Source organism: Rhinolophus hipposideros, assembly GCF_964194185.1.
Source record: "Rhinolophus hipposideros genome assembly, chromosome: 17".
In the NCBI taxonomy this organism is placed as follows: domain Eukaryota; kingdom Metazoa; phylum Chordata; class Mammalia; order Chiroptera; family Rhinolophidae; genus Rhinolophus; species Rhinolophus hipposideros.
In genome coordinates this window covers 12609706-12626304 of record NC_138063.1, presented here as the reverse complement: position 1 = coordinate 12626304, position 16599 = coordinate 12609706, and the positions used below count along the sequence as shown (strand labels likewise).

General features: G+C 46.8%; 1 protein-coding gene across 1 annotated transcript in view; it reads right to left on the bottom strand.

Annotated features, from left to right (window-relative positions):
• Positions 1-514: 514 nt before the first annotated feature.
• Positions 515-16599, bottom strand: part of CCBE1 (collagen and calcium binding EGF domains 1) — a 190495-nt gene continuing 174410 nt past the window's right edge. The window contains exons 6-11 of the mRNA XM_081078338.1: positions 13052-13155; positions 6873-6993; positions 3870-4009; positions 3736-3771; positions 2995-3030; positions 515-1616 (exon numbers count right to left, since the gene is read on the bottom strand). Of these exons, the coding sequence (XP_080934464.1) occupies positions 1383-1616; positions 2995-3030; positions 3736-3771; positions 3870-4009; positions 6873-6993; positions 13052-13155 (671 nt within the window). The 3' untranslated portion in view covers positions 515-1382. The remainder of the gene's footprint in view (positions 1617-2994; positions 3031-3735; positions 3772-3869; positions 4010-6872; positions 6994-13051; positions 13156-16599) is intronic.

The following is a 16599-nucleotide window of genomic DNA, read 5'->3' as shown; positions in this document are numbered from 1 at the left end:
GTGTATGAGCAAACACTGACGGAGTGGGAGGTTTGGGACTGTACCCCTTTCCCAACTGCGCCCACATTTACTGGGGAAGGGAAATCAAGGAGAAAGCCTGTAAGAACTGGAACGTGGACTAACTTATGGAAAATTAAGAAAAAATGGGAGTAGTGGGAAGGCAATGTCTGCCAAACAAGGAAAACGGTTGTATTTGTCCCCTCCACAGCTAAGAGAACTTTTAATAGTGTATCAGTATCTATGTTGGCAAGCGTGGCTGGCCCCAGATGAGGACCTGTAATTCCCGAGGAGAGCAACTGTGCCTGTCTCTGCTGATCAGTGGGGTCCCTGCCTGTGAGTCCCCTTCCCCTCACCAACAACCCACGCCAGCCACCTGCTTCCAGCCTCGAGCCCCACTGAACATTGATACAACCTGGAGCACGGCCTGATGGCACCTCTGGGCACCCGGTCAGGGTCTGGGAATACCACAGCTCGCAGGGTCAGCCTCCTTATTTAATCAGCAGCCCGTGATTTACTGAGCAAGCGCTTCCATTTAATCAAATGGCCTTAAAGTGTTCTGGCAAACCAGGGGCCCATTGCTCTAACGTGAATCAGGTCACTTCGTTCACTTACTTTGTTTTGAAAAGAGGAGTGATTCCTACGGCTAGAGTAACTTTCCTTTCTGAATAGGATACTTATTAAGCGGGGCGTGAACCCTGACTCGTCATATTTGAATTTAGAAAGTGGCAACTTATACGAGAGTAAATATATGACTGTAATTTTTCTCTGTCTTTCCTCATCTCTGCTCCTTCTTAATTCTCTTTCTTTTATCAAAATGGAGGAACAAGGTTGGACAGGAGCCTAGAATATTTAAAATCTATTACATCAACAAGGAGAAAGAATTATCCACCAAAGTGAATAGACACATTGCTGTCTCTAATAGAAGAGGCCTAATACTGAGGAGTAACAGTCTCTTTTGGACACATACCTGTTTTTTTTTTTTTATAAGTGACCTTACATGTCTTTGAGCTCACCTTGCCACTATCCCCTTTTATTTGGTCAAATGTGAGATTCTGTCATAGTACTTAGATATCCAGAAGTTCCTGGAAAAAAAACGAAAAGAGAAGCTCCAAGGTAGACCACCCCGATTGCTCTCAGAAGGAAATGTGTACATCAATCATTTACTCCCTCATGTCTCTAGTACATCTGGGGGGGGTGGGGGTGGGGAGAGGCTTTGAAAATTGTATTTGGAAGAGTAGGGAGAAGGTAAGAAAAGAATAGAAAAAAATAAAACTGTATCTTTTTTGGGTCTCCAGTGGTTTTTTTTTTTTTTTCCCTTTAGATGATTTGACTGCAGGTGTAAAAGTGCTTCTCTTCCGTTGGGATGAAGATATTGGGATGCGCTAAGGATAAAAGTCTCTGGGGGTTACCAAGTCTCTCGTCTCGGTTCTTTTCGGGTAATCGTCTCCAGAGCCAAAGTCCATGGTTTCCGGATAGCTGGAAAATTCCTGAGGTAACGGGAACTCCTCTGCTGAAGAGTGAGTCCGGTGCCCGAACACCTTTTCCTGCAGCTCAGCGATGTCATTGCGGATGTCGGCCAGCATAAGTAGCAGGAAGTCGAAAGAACCAGGGGGTCCCTATACACAGAGAGGAACCAAAGCCAGAACACCGCAGACTCAACCCTTTGCAAAGTCCACCATTTGCTAGTCCCACTGCTTGCTGGCAACTATTGAGTCCATAACTCTTTGTGTGCCAAATGGCATAAACATAGGGTCTTTTATAGTAGCCTGGGGGATTCTTAATATTTCCTTTTAATTCCCTCAACTCCCATATGACACAGTCACCTGTCTTCCCTCCTAATTCTGGGCTATAGCAAGTCTTGTAGAATGAAATATGAGAATGACCCTCCTCGGTTCCTTTGCAAAGAAAACTGGAAGACACTGTGAAGCACAGAGTAGTGGTTAAGAGGTTGGGGTTCCTTTGGACTTGAGTTTCAGCTCTGCCACTTACTAGTTGGTCTGGGGCAAGCAACTTAATTTCTTTGGGTTCCCATCTCCGCGACCATAAAATGGGGATAGTAACAGTGCCAATTTCATTGGGTTTCATACGGTTCCAAGTGAACAGTTAAATGACTTGATACATGTAAAGGGCTGAGAGCATGACAAATGCTCAAAAATGTTATCTTTTAAAACATGAAATTATCAAAATGTTTACAAGGATGCTTGATTATGACGGCTACCTAAATGAAGTTGAGAGTGGCTCTGCCGCTGTCCTACCGTCTTAGAAACAGCAGCTTATATCTGCAAATATTTCGTGATGTATAGGATTTTGACATTATCTTACGCTCACTGAGGTGTGGCATTGCACAGGTGAGCAAATGGACACCCAGCGATGCTCAGTGACATGCCACAATCCTCCAGAGAGCTGCTAGGTAGAAGAGTTGAGATGGAAACCCAGACTTCCTACATTTAAGGCCAACGCTGTCTTTCTTTCGAAATGACAGTGATCTCTTCAAAAGCATTGGAGTTGCTTGCACTTTCTCTGCTTTTGGATACCATTGATTTTCACTTTCCATCCCCTAGACACATATATCCAGCTAATTTCTCCTCATTGGTCCCAGGCAGCCCTGCATGTCTGTACTTTCTGGAAGGGGTGTTCATTTGACCTGCTAGGGCCGCAGCAGTGGCTCAATTCTTAAGCGTTAAGAGTTACGACTGAGCCTCACACATTTCTTTTCTGTGTCTTCACCTTATGTCATATCTGAAAACAGACACATGGCACAGTGGGGTTTTGAATCTTAAGACATTCCAAACAAAGATTAGCCATGATAAAAGAAAAAGCCACAGAAAACAAATTTAAAAAATCAATCCCAACCTGCTGCTGAAGGCCTCTATGACTCTCCTTCTAAGCACTTTGTTCAGTCGGGCTGAGTGATGGCTGGAAGGGGCTGGCTTCTGCTAAAAAGACCCCTGAGGACGTTCCCACTGGGGAAGCAAGACAGATGGTGCTACTTACCGGAGACCCTCTGGGTCCAGGTGCTCCCCTCTCCCCCTAGAAGCAGAACAATCACAGTTAGCTTTCCGGACCATGTGGGTGCCACCACCGGTCTCCATAACCATCTTCCTGCACAAAACAACAAATGTTTTTCTACCAGAAACAAATGTAAGCTTGAAGCTGGATGTATGGGACCACTTGAACAGAACTGCTTGGGTCAAGTTGTCTCTCCTTCTGATTCCCCCCACCCCCGAGGTCACATACTTTCACACCAGAGCTGACAAGAGGAATGCTTGTATTTCCAGGCAGCATGTGGAATAACTTAAGAGCTTTCTGAAGTAACTCACACTGACACGATGAGGCAAGTAGCAGGCAGCTCTCCAAGTGACAACAGCCACTTGCACAGAATGGAACTTCTCCTGTCCTTGACTTAAACATGTCAAAGAAATGAGGCACACCCATAATAGCCCTTTGAAAGGACACTGGCTAAAGAGGAAAACGCGTGCTACTGTGACAACACAGGACCTTGTTTAAGATGTATAGGGGTCATCTCTCTTAGGAGAGGTTTTAGTGGTTGTTTCTGTTATTATGGTTCTTTCATATTTTAAGTAAATCGGTTTTTAACTGTTCTTCCCAGCTTTGGTGGGACAAGTATATCTGTCTCTCAATTTTGCCACAGTTGCAAAATGGGGACAGTAAGCAGTGCTTGAGCTTTATTGAAACTGAGAAACCTTAGGCTTTTAAAGACCTCACAAGACTTACCTTAGAACCATCTTTTCCTGGAGCACCCGGTGGACCCTATAAAACCAAGGGATCTATGTTAACAGAAGGAGAAAGCAGGAGAGAGGATGCAATTTCCTCAACAACAGTAAGTGGATCTTTGATACAATACTGACCACCGGGCCCCTCCGGCCTTGCTTAATGTGGGACAGATCAGGAGACGGTCCCATGGGTCCCATTGAGCCACGTGGGCCGGGCTGCCCAGGAGGGCCTGGCGTGCCCGGGAAGCCGGGGCTGCCTTTTGGTCCTGGCGAGCCTGTAAGCAAAGAACAGCTCATTAGCTCCACATCCCTCAAGGAGGACAAGGGCTCTGGCTACTAGAGTCTGCAAGCCGTTTCCACTGTTTCTCTTTGCACTCTGCCTTTTGCCTTCTGACACCTCCACTGAGATGTCCCATAGGCATTTTAAACTTAACGCCATCAAAATTGACATCTTCCTCTCTTTTCAAGAACCACCAGTCACCTATCCACTCGAGCCAGAAACTTAAAAGTCTTCCTATAAATGTCCCTATTTCCACAACCTCGGTCTCCAGTTCCTCTGCATCTTACCTCATTCACACCTCTCTCTTATAACTGACTGCCCTCTGTATCCCCACGATCACAGCAGGGTGGTGGTAACCACCGCTGGATAGTGGTTAAGAGGATACGTTTCAGCATCAGAGAGCCCTAGGTCTGAATCTGGGGCAAACTGTGTTGACTTCTTTTATCCTTAGTTCCTCATCTGTAAAGCTGGGCTAATAAAAATCTACTTTACAGAGTTGGCCACATTATTAAATGAGATTTTAGATGTATCACTCAACATAGTACCTCACACACGGAAGCACTAAAACCATCTGTTAGGCTTTCCTTGAATAATTAAGTCATAGGTAAAGGCAGTCAATGTCCATTCAAACCTGTTTCACACCCCCCACTCTCAATGCTGGTTCCAGGTAAAGCCGGAAAGAACTTACTGGCAAGGGGACCAGATCACCCCTCTAACTAAATGCTTTACCTCTAATCGCAGGAGGACAGGCCAGAGATAACATCATACCTTCATTTACATAATCAGTGAACTTTAGAGATCACTATATGTCAAATGCCTTTAAAATGTGGGGCTTTGATGTGCAAATGGCCCCACTTTCAACATAATGGTGGGGGCAGAGAGCAGCAGCCACTCCCTCACCACCAAAGCCAGAGGATTCCAATCCAGTGTAGTTTCTGTTGGTGCCTCAGTGACTCATAGCCTCAGGACTGGAATTTGGGTTAAGGGTAAGATAAACCTTATTCTTTCTCTAATGTCCCATCACATCTCGCAGTGAGGGCCTCACCAACTGATGCTGGAAATACGGAGGCAGTAAGGAACAGGTTGGAGGAGAACATAAGGGCACAGTCCATTGCCAACGAGAGTCCCCAGTCCCCTTCTGCTCCGTAAAGGACCCTGGACAGCTCAAAGCCTGTTAGAAACCAGATGGCAGAACTGGAAAGGAAAGCCAGCGAGTCATTTGTTAAGAAGACAGACAGTTCATGGCTCTTCTCGTCCTGGTACGAGTGACACGTAGACCGGCCTGGAGAGGAACTGCCTATAAGGAAGGCTGCTTTTAGAGAAGGGAGAGGACACTGTGTTAGGAATGGATTTGTAGGAGCAGCAAGAAGCTGCCTTTGTGAAGCACCTGCTGGAGGCGACTTCACCAGGGCCCAGAGGACCTCAGGCCAAGGGAATGAAGGCACAAGAGGCTAAACCGAAGTCCTGGACCAGTTCTTGTTCTCTGTAGGGACTGAGACCCAGGCCACCCGAGGTTGGATGGAAACCAGGAGATTAAGATACATGTGGAGAAGAAAACACATACGTAGCTTGGGAAAAATGTTGAGCTTTTGTTCCTGCTGACTTTCCAACCTCAAGTTGGCCTGTGTCCTTCCTGTCTGGACAGATGTTACCAGTCCCCCACGTCCCCTCATCACTGCAGGTGACCGCGACCTCACCTTTCTTTAAGCTCCCACAGCAGGAAGCACTGTGTACTTATGAGGGGCATGCAGACACTGTGTTATTCTATTTGCTTTCACTCTGTGTGTCTTGTCTTTCCAGCGAGACTGTCAGTCAGGTCATTCGCAACACTGCTAAGCAAAGATAACCAGACACGGGACACTTCATGTTTTAGCATTACTTGCTAACACTAACCTCGTTTCCTTTCGTGGTGGGAAAAAAGATCTATTGACCTACCTACGAAGGGACTCGTAATGAAATATAAAAATTCACTGTTCTTTTTAAAGTTCTCATTGCATATTTCCTGAGGGAACGGCAGGGCATTTGGGATTGTCTTCAAAGTAATAAGGGTGAGTCTCCAAAATAGTATGCTGAATGAGAGAAGGCAGATAAGAACACATGTGACGAGACTCATTGCTGTGAAATCCTAGGACCAAACTGGAGTGACACAAAGAGGTCAGTGGTTGCCTCGACTTGGGGATGGGGGAGTAGATTGCAAATGGGTGCAAGGGGACTTTTTTGGGGGGATGGAAATGTTCTTTATCTTGATGTAGATATAGACACAGTGCAAGGGTTAGAAAGTGCCTGACACAGGATGGATACAGGTGTCTAAACTTGTTGAACGGTACTTTACATGGATACATTTTGTTGTATAGAATTGTATCCCAATGAGGTTGATGTATAAAGAAAAACATATAGATAGATGTTTAAAAATAAACTAGACGCAGGGGTGTTCACAAACAATAGGGGAAGGAGGAAACAGGACTGCGGAGTAGTGGATATGAGGCTGGCCATCCGTTGTTAGAGCTGGGTGATGAGCCCATGAGTTCACTACACCATTCTCTTTTTGTATATGTGAATGTTAAAAAATAGGTTTCATTTTGTTTCTCTGTAACTTAACATAATTTCTAAGAATCTTATTCAAGCCCAGAATGATGATCTTTTCCTCCCAAATTATGGCTGGTTATAGGGGGTTTCTCAGGCTCGAAGACCCCATTTTTCTAGGACTTCTCATCCCGCAGATGTGGGAGCTCCTTGGACTCCTGCTTTTGCTCTTATCTATGAAAGTTGAAGAACTCTGTCCAATCCCCATTAAGCATGAGCTCTTGGCAGGCCTTGGCTGGTGACTCTCACCCTCTGATGCCCTTCTCCACACTCACCGGGAGGGCCCTGGCCCCCAGGCAGACCCGGAGGTCCGGGAAGGTAGGCGTTTGAGGCCAGCACTTTGTCCCCAGTGATGTACTTGCCCAGGTCAGCAGCACTGTTTGGGAGCAGGGCAACCTGTAGAGAGAAGAGGAACCTCGGTCAGGAAGCGAGAGCTCCAAGACCAAGGAGATTCTTTGCACTTGTGTTGTTTGCAGAGCCTGCAAAGCCTTTTCATGATAATTTCCCTTTATCAGAGACCGGGCTTAAAGGGACTGTAAAGATCCTCCTCCTAAACCCAGATGCCGTCTTGTAAAAAAAGATCACTCAGCTTGTTGGTGGACAAACCTCCAGATCACCTAGACATCACCATTAGACTCATTATTACATAATTAATACAATCTACCTGCTGCTTTCAATTTGATTATGACTTTATATCTCAAACATTTATTGAGTACCTACTATGTGCCAGGCCCTGTGCTTGTTTCTAAGGTGACAATGATGACCAAGACATGATCTCTGCTCTCCAAGACCTTGGAGCTAGGACCAAGAACGTGGCTTACAGGTCACCTCAATGCTCGGGTGGGACTAGTGGGAAGCAGTGACCATGATTGTTTAAAAATATGTCCACAGATTTTTGACACTCCTACCTTCAAAAAATGGAGGCTAATTTCCCACCCTCAGAGTGTGAGCTAGTCACGGAGACTTGCTTCTAAGAGGAAATGACAGAACTGACGGAGTATAACTTCTGAGACTAGGTCATAAAAGGTAGTGTGGCTTCCCCTTTGCTCTCTCTTGGATTTTAGGAGCTCGTTCTAGGGGAAGCCAGGGAATCACACAAATGAATGACCTTTGCATTCCTGAGGGGAGGTAAGCTGTGAATCTGTGAGACCTTATGTAAGAACTTAATGCTACAAACCTCTGTTTCTTCACTGATAAAAGGGAACAATAACACCCACCTTTAGGGCTGTGAGGATAACACGAGGAAATGCATATTAGGTGGCTAGCACAGGACCTGGACATACTAAATGCTTGATAAATGGTATTCTAGTCTCTTGCTTCCAAGAAGTTAATTCAGGGATGCAAAATCCAGTGAAGGGCACGTTTCTGAGGGTCAGAGCTACCCCCCAGGATTTACTCTGGATCCTGAGATGCTCCCCACCCTGGAACTTCCTCCAGAGGGTTTTTTTTCCTTCCCTTCCCTCCCCTCCCTTCCCTTTCTATCCCTTCCTTTGGAGATCTTACTGAAATACATTGAGCTTGGGGTGCGAGGATGATCAGAGGGCAGGAAGCTCAAAGAAGCATTAACACTGTCTTCCAAAGGGTCCCCTCAGTGCCCTTAGCACTTCTGCACACTCACTGCTAGGAAGCTTAGGGGCCCTTTAGCTAGTATTAAAACCCTTGGGTAAGGACAGCCTTGCAGGCCCATGAACTAGGAGATTCCTGCCACTCACTGTCTCCCCCCATGCTTTGAGAAGACCTAGCATTCCCTGAGACATGCCAGGAATGGCACTCGATGCCCCTGTGATCACTACTCAGAGCCCAGGAGGTGTGACCATCAGAATAAAATCGTGTGCAACCTATAAGTCAGCTATGCACAATTTCAGTTTGGGGTTCGTGGGTCAATCTCCACCAAGACCCGGCTGTGTTCCAGGAGCTTATTTACAATGGTGCTGACATCACCGTGCCACAGCAAGCGAGGGCTCCAACCTGCAAATGCCTGTGGTCCTGGGGAGAACCAGAACGGGAGTGAACCAGTGAGGGAGGGAGCTCTACAAGCAAAGCCACTCTAACTACAGGGCAGAGAGTCAACACTGGCACCTGAAGGCTGGTCCAACTTTATCATCTGCTTCCAATGGGAAAACTGTAATGTGGGTCCCACCTGTGGGCTTTGGCACTAGGCAGCCTTAGGGTTAAGTTTCAGCTTGGCCACTTTCTCCCTGTGGGATCTTGGGTAAACTGCATAACCGGGATTTCCTCACCTATAAAGTGAGGATCATAGTATCCCCCGAAAAGCACTGCTGGGAGGGTGAAAGTGAAGTTGTGCTTAACGCACCTGTGTCCCATTCCCAGCCTCGTAACTGCTAGTAGCCAGTACCATGCACACAGTGGAAATGCCCTGCCAGGGGGAGGCTCTTGGCGCTGTTTCTAGGCAGTTGTGTGACTTTGGGTGAGTGCCTTCACCCTTCTAGGTTCTCAGCTTCATGTCTACAAAGCGAAAGGTTTGGACCAGAGGACCCTGTCTTTGGATTTAAAATTTTGTAAGCAACACTGGAGGATGAGACATGAATGGGGAGGGACTTTAGAGATGCTCCTGCATGCCCTTTCTGGCTCTTTGCTGTTTGCTTCCTTGGAAAAGTCATGAGGTGGTCCAGTAAGTGCTGAGCTGTTTCCTGGCCGACCCCCTGCTAGGTGATTACACTCTGGCTCTCTGCAGCTCCTCTGTATGTCAGCAGGGATGGGAAGCAAAGGCACTGGCATTTTGGAGGCAGCTGGCCAGAATTCCTGGCCTGACTTGCTGCACAAACACAGCAGAGGATGGGATTGTGGGACGCAGGTGTTTGGGAAGAAAGTCGTAATGGGGTCAGAAGAGCCTGCGTCTCCTGGATTCCAATGGAGGAATTATGAATATCATTATCTCGTGTGAGCCTTCCTAATAAAGCATCTGCTTCACAAAGCTGTTAGGACGAATCAGTTAGAGACTGCCTGCGAAGCACTTTTGAAGGACACATGATTAATGTTAATCACTTGGCAAACATTTACAGGGTGCTTAGCAGGTGGCAGGTGCAGTACTAAGTCCTTTATAAACATTAACTTGTTTGACCATCATGAAAACCCCACCAAGAAAACCCCATGTAGTAGGTATTACTGTTATTCCCTTTTTATAGAACTGAGGTACAGAGAGGTTAGGTAACTTACCCAGGGTCACACAGCCAGAAAGTGGTGAGGCTTGGATTTAAACTTAGCCAAACTGCTTCTGGAATCTGTGTTCCTAACCACTGTACCAAGCTGCTTCTCTTAATATTATTAGTGACACTTGGCAAAGCAATTAACAGTCACTTTAATATGGATCACGCTTCCCAACAATCCTGAGAAGACCCATTTCACAGAGCAACTAGATCACAGTAGAGGAGGAATTCAAAAACTACTGGGAAGCCACTGAGCTGCCTGGCATAGAGGCAGCACTCGAGTGGGATAGTGCAGCCACTAGGCTGCAAATCTGCTCACACTTCTGAAACCTGACTGACCTTTTAACTTCTGAGGCTTTGACAACAATTTGCCCCACTCAGTTTGGCAATTGTTGGTTGCCACTACTGGCTTGGCTTCCCATATAAGACAGCAAGTTTATTTAAGGCAGGACTTTATTCCATACTGTTTTGTATTTCCTCATCTCCTGGCCCACGGTAGGACACAGTAGGTGTTCCATAAACACTTCCTGAATAATTATTCATGCTTCTTCAATTGACTGTCTCGTAACACCACCCTCAAAACAAACAGTCCTTGCAGCAGGGACACACGTGACCTTAAAAGACTGGCTCCTTGGTTCTAATAGTTCCTCTTTGCTCTGATGGACCTGAGACCTCTCTCTACAAGTTAATGATGGGTATCTTATCTATCCCCAAACCTCCCTTTTTAGCCAAATCACCTTCTTTTTTTTTTTTTTTTCTCAAACCACAGAAGAAATTGTGGAGGTGGAGGCACTGGGGCTGACACACCATTTTTAAAAAATTTTATTGGAAAGTAGAAGCACGGACACTGGAAACTCCATAAAACAAATCTGTATCTTAGCAAATTACTATAAGGCAAGTACTCTTTTACTGAACACTTACATCAAAAAACAAAACTTTGCCAGCAGCCAGAAGCCTCTGCATGTGCCCTGACCCAATCGGTCTCCTTCTCCCAAAGCAACCACTATCCTGATTTTAATCACTTCCTGTGTTTCAAAAAACAATCTATCACCCAACTGTGCACGCCTAGACACTAGGGTTTGGTCTTGCCCATTAAAAACAAAACAAAACAAAAAACCACGTGAGTTAAGTTTCTTTTCATCTGCAGGCCCACCTCTTTCATTTCCTTACAATTCACCCATTGTGGGACCTTCCCACAACTGGAGTCTTGCTGACCGTACCCTCGTGGTTACCATGTTTGTGTACCATTTTACCCTGTGGGGTTGGCCAGGGTCCAGGACACCTACTTCTTAGCCAGTGTTTATTTGGGCAGATGGCGGACGCTCTCGACGCTCTCTTTTGAACAGAACAGTTGGCATCAGAAAGAGAGAGATGACATTAAAAAACCACCCGACAATCCTAACACTGACACAGGAGAGGAAGTGGGGAGACCTAGGGTTCAGGTGGCCTGCCGCGTGGTCCACCTCTCTGAGAATATTGGCATCTTTGTCACACGATCGGGGTGAGAAGTAAATGAGGTCCTGTGTACAAAACGCCTTCCTAAACTGCAGAAGGCAACACATTCTGATAGGAACCTTTAAAAGCGATTCGCTTCTCACAATGGTCCTTGAATGCCAGCATTAGCTGAGATTTGCCAAGTGCTTTTGTAGAATTCAGTAGAAGGCAGACCAATGCCGGTCCCACCCAAATGCACGAGAATTACTGGAGTACCAAGAAGTACCTGTAATGGGATTTGTAGGGAGCTCTACAGCAGGGTGACACGTGTCGTGACACAAAATTTTCAACCTCTTCCTATTTCTTCTTGCGTGGAACGTAAACACTGCTGGGAGGTTAGGGGAAAGCCAGATGCTGATTTAGCAACTGAATTTCTGAACAACTTGTGAGGTTTAGCAGCACTGACCCTAAAGATCTAGAAAGAGCTCTCCCATAGCTCTCGGATTATTAACCATGCAGGAGAGGAACTAGAGGGTGGCTTTAGGCCTTGAGACACTGATCACCTGCCTCCTGCAGCCCGAATCCTCTGGCCTGTGAAATGCAAACTTGCTTCTTCCGTGAATCTTTTTTTTATTTTACTCGCCCAATAAATACTAATATCAATCCCAGTTCAACCTGACGATATCCATGTGGGATGTATTCCTATCCATGTGTTTACACTGATCCACTTCCAAGGTTCTCTGTCTGGTCTCTCATTTGGATCCCAAACTATTTAATAGTAGAATCATGAGTTCCTGTCATATATACATATATGCACACATGTATACTATATGCTTCAGTGAAAGCTGATACATCTTCAGAAACAACGCATGCAGCACCTGCAAAGCCATTTCTCTTCTCAGCCTATGGCCCTGCTTGTCTTGCTGGCAGCCGTCTCTCACTGTGGGGCCGCCTGCATGTTTGTTGAACACAGAAAAGCGATGTTGTCTTATGCTTACCCCTTTGCTCTTTAGAATAACTAGATGCCAAAGTTAAACAGGTTATAATATATACACATCTTTGGTGTACTAAGAGCCGTGAGTGGAAGCAATTAGTAAACAAACCAGTAAGTTTATGTTTTATCAGCACAAGCCTGATTTCTAAGTTGCCGACAAACTGGTGAGTTAACTGACCGTAGGCGTAAAAAAATACCATTAGTCTGGGGGAGGACAGTTGTTCAAGAAATCAGGTCACCCGAGCCATCACGGGGGCCTTACTCACAGCATACCAAGGTTATTAGAAATCTGAGATTCCATTGGGCATGGTGGGAGCCTTTTATAGAGAGGTCCTCACCCTAGGTGACCCGAGGTACCCAAACGGCTGCTTTCCAAGGTGCATGGAGCCCAAGCAAAACAGAAGCTATACTTTTTAAACGTGAAAAATAAAGCCGCTACAGAAACTCATCATCGGTATATAAAGAGGATGTTCTCCATTGGTAAAGTATAGATAAAATATGAGATAAAACAGGACTGCCTAAGTCTGCCCGGGGACCACGTGTCTGGAGGTTCATTTTACAAAATGTCACCACAGTCTAGCTCATCCTCCACAGCGTCACCCTGTGTCCCTGACGCAGTGGTCTATTTTAACAGTCACCTAATTGATTTCCTGCCGTCGTTGGGTTCTGTTGCCCTTTAGATGGTTAGCTCTGAGGGCGGGTGGGCAGAGCATCTCAGTCAAAGCCGACTAGGCACCCACCTCAATGAAGGCTCAACGAGCTGGTGGGTTTATTATAGTTTCTACACATTCTTCCCCTTTCTCTCTGCCAAGTCCTCCTGCCGTTGTGCGTGATTGCTGCTAGTGTACCAGGCACGTACCTTTTGCTTCAGCTGTAGCACTGTCTGTTTCATCTGGTGGAGCTCCTTGCACGTGGCACAGCAGGACCCCTCTCTCACCGTGTTCTCGGACTTCTCATCGTGCCCTGAGAGAGGACATGGATTTGGGTCCGTCTTGGAGGCAGGAGGATATCCAGCCCCCCAGAGACAGCACCATGAAAGGCAGACCTGGAGTAGAATGTGTGGGGGATAGAGGCCGGCAATGTCATGGTTCTCAGGTCACTGACAGTGCGCTCAGGGCAGGGCAAAGAGGGAGAGGGACCCCACTACATCTTGGGCTCAGCTGTTCCCATTTAGGCATCCCAGACTCTTCCTCTTTCAGTATGAACCCTGGCCCGTTTATCAGTGCCCTTCAGGAGGCAGGCTGCCTCACTGTGACATGATTTATACTCCCCTCCAACTGCCAATATTCACACACCGTAAATTTTCCCCCAAGCTCAGGCATTGGGACTCGGGTGCAGGGCTCATAAAGCTGGTCTTTATGACCTCTGATAATCCAGCTGTTCACAGGGAGCATGGCCAGGCCAGGTGGGCTCACTGATCGGGGCTGGGCACTGCCCTTGGAGACGTGAAGCTGGGATGGAAAACGTGCCAGGCACTCTGGACACGCCCACCTGGGGCCAAATGGGACAGGACCCAGGAAGACAGTCCGGCTGTCCATTGGGGAGGGTCCCAATGGCATCTTGTAGAGCCCTGAGAGCTCCGAGGACTTTTAGTAAAGAAAGAATGGGCGAGGTAAGTGGTGACATGGCCAGGAATTCAAACATCTCTCACCCTACTGGCACTGAAAAGGGCTACAGACACCTGCGTGCTTGGAGACTAGACAACTGAGGTCACCTTGCTACCGATGAGTAGGTGCAGACTACCAAGATCTGTGCAAAAGGTGGCAGTGGTATGGGCCAAGAGTGGGGTGAGAGGGTATGTGTTTTGTTGGGGCGTGCAGGACAGTTTGTCACCCGGGGTAGTGTAAACCCTCCTAACTTAGGAGGGCTTTGATGTGGGGCCGGGGTGCTGTTTGTGTGACAGACAACAACACTGTGATCTGGAATGTAGCCCGGGGACAGTCAGACAACATCTCCCCATAGTTGCTTCTTGTGCCTCTTGGCTCATGTGCTTTTCTTGATCTTAGACTTTTAGCCTTCAGAACCGAGACAATGCATTTCTGTCCTTTAAGCCACCCACTTGGTGGCACTTTGTTATGGGAGCCCTAGGAAACCGATACATGGATGGAAGGACGGGCCAGGCGTCAGGAGAGCCCCACACTCATGCAGTCCAGCTAACCTCTCCACCAACGTCAGTCCCCCGTCTGGGGATCGACGTGGTGTTTCTGCTCTTTGGGAGGGGAGGGGACTCAGAGCAGCTTGGCAGCTGAGATCTCTGACTCTATACCTGCAGGGAAGTGGTGGGCAGTTCAGAGCTCACCTGTCACATCCCATCCCTTCACCGCACAGGAGGCCCAAGGCTTGGAGCACACGTGCTAGGAACACATTTCTCCAGCCAGCAGCATGAAGTGGGTGAGGCAGTGCTCTGTCTACTTGAGTTGCCATAAAGCAACACTGTGATTCTTGAAAATACAGGGTCAACCTATAGCTTAGGTTCTGAGCGTGTGATTGGGGAAACACTTGGATGTCTGGGAAAGTGGCAGTCTCTTTTTAACTCCATCTATGTGTATGCAATACAACAGGGCCACGTTGGTAATTCCCACTTTTCCAGCGCATTCTGTCCTACCGGGAACTTCCCGTTGCAGGCCCCACCCCCCGTGTACCACCGGTGCATTTGGGGAATGATTAACTCACACTGCAGCTGCGTAATAAGGATTTGATTTATGAGGAGGAATAGGAACAGGACTAGTCCTGTTGGAGTAGTGCCCTTGGAGACGGTGAAGGGGAATGGTTAAGGGGACAGCTTCCAGAGTCATATTACCCAGGGTGCATATCCAACTCTGTCACTGACTAGCTCAGGGACCATGGCCAAGTTATCTGACCTCAATAAGCCCCAATTTCTTCAACAATAACATTGGAATAATAATTCCTACCACACAGGGCTAGTGTGTCATTAAATGACGAAATGCTTGTCAACTCCTTGGCACAATGCCTGCTGCTGGTAAATGGGAGGGTCCTGGCTCAGTCTTCAGATCCACCAAACCCTTTGCATTCCCTTTGCTCGATAATCCCAGAATCCTTTAATGACAGTATTAGCACGAACAACACAATGAGAGAAAACAGAGGTTTGGTGACTTCCTGAAAATCATCTAGCAAATTAACAACCAATGTGGACTTACAATTGAGGTTTCCTGAATCTGAGTCCAATGCCTTTTAAAAAAATAAATCAGGCAATTTCCTTTGGGCTCTTTATCCCTGTTTAATGTACCAATTTATAATCCTACTTGCCTATGGAGCTGGAACTCAACTGACAAGAACTAGAGTTATTTATATCAGTCTCAACATAACGGATGAAGGATAAAGGAATTTCTATGCGAGACTATACTTAGTGGTAAAGTACTAAAATCTTAACCAACTTTGGTTGTTCTCATGGCAGAGAATGGTGGACTCCGCCATAAATAGATGACCCTGATGCTAGGTTTCTTAGGTTTGTTGACAGCTGGATGACATAATCTCTCCCAACCTAGCATTCATTCATTCCAACCCATCTACTGCTCAATTGACACAATCCCATCCCATAACCCATCTACCTATCTCATCCATCCCATCTTTCCACCCATGTCTCTCTCTCTCACTCATGTATCTGTCCGTCCATCCGACTATTCATCTATCCATCCCCCTCTCTGTGTTATCTATCTCTGGAGGTTCTGCTGCTCACCGAGCCCTGCGTGAGGCATCGAGAATGCAAAGTGAATGAGGATACTTATTCAACGATTTGTGATTGACCTTCCTTTTCCGGAACGAGTTCTTTTGGCAGAGCCAGCACATCATGAGCAAGAGTTAAAAGTCCATCTTTCCATTTCTACGTTTATGTACTCGGTTGAATTTTCCAAGTGTTGGCACGAGTAAGACAATCTGATGCTTTCACGATAAGAATAAACCTCTTTACCGGTTTCTAGAATCTATTTCATTTAGATCATGCAGTGTTAGAACTGATATATCTTGAGTCCAATCTCCTCTACAGATAAGGAACATAAGATCCAGAGAAGGAAAGTAACTTGCTTTAGGTCTCCCAGAGCGCTGTGTGCAGAGGCTGGGCACTTATAGACTCCAAATCAGGCATCGCTGCGGCGTGGTGACCCTGCCACTGGGACTTCTGTTCAGAACACCTGAAAGCAACCTGCCTGGCTGGCGCCAGGGCAGAGGTTGTCGAGTGTGATCACCAGACCAGCACCAGCAGCTCCACATGGGTACTTGTTCTCAGAAGTCCGGAATTCTGGGAGTGGGACGAGTGCACAGTTCTGTCAAAGCCCCCACGTGACTCTGAAGCATGTGCACTGTTCCAGGAGAGCAGCTGTGCTGAGTGACCTTTGGCCTGAAGATGCCTCGCCTGTTTCCTGTCCCGTTTGTGAAGTTATCAGCCCACAG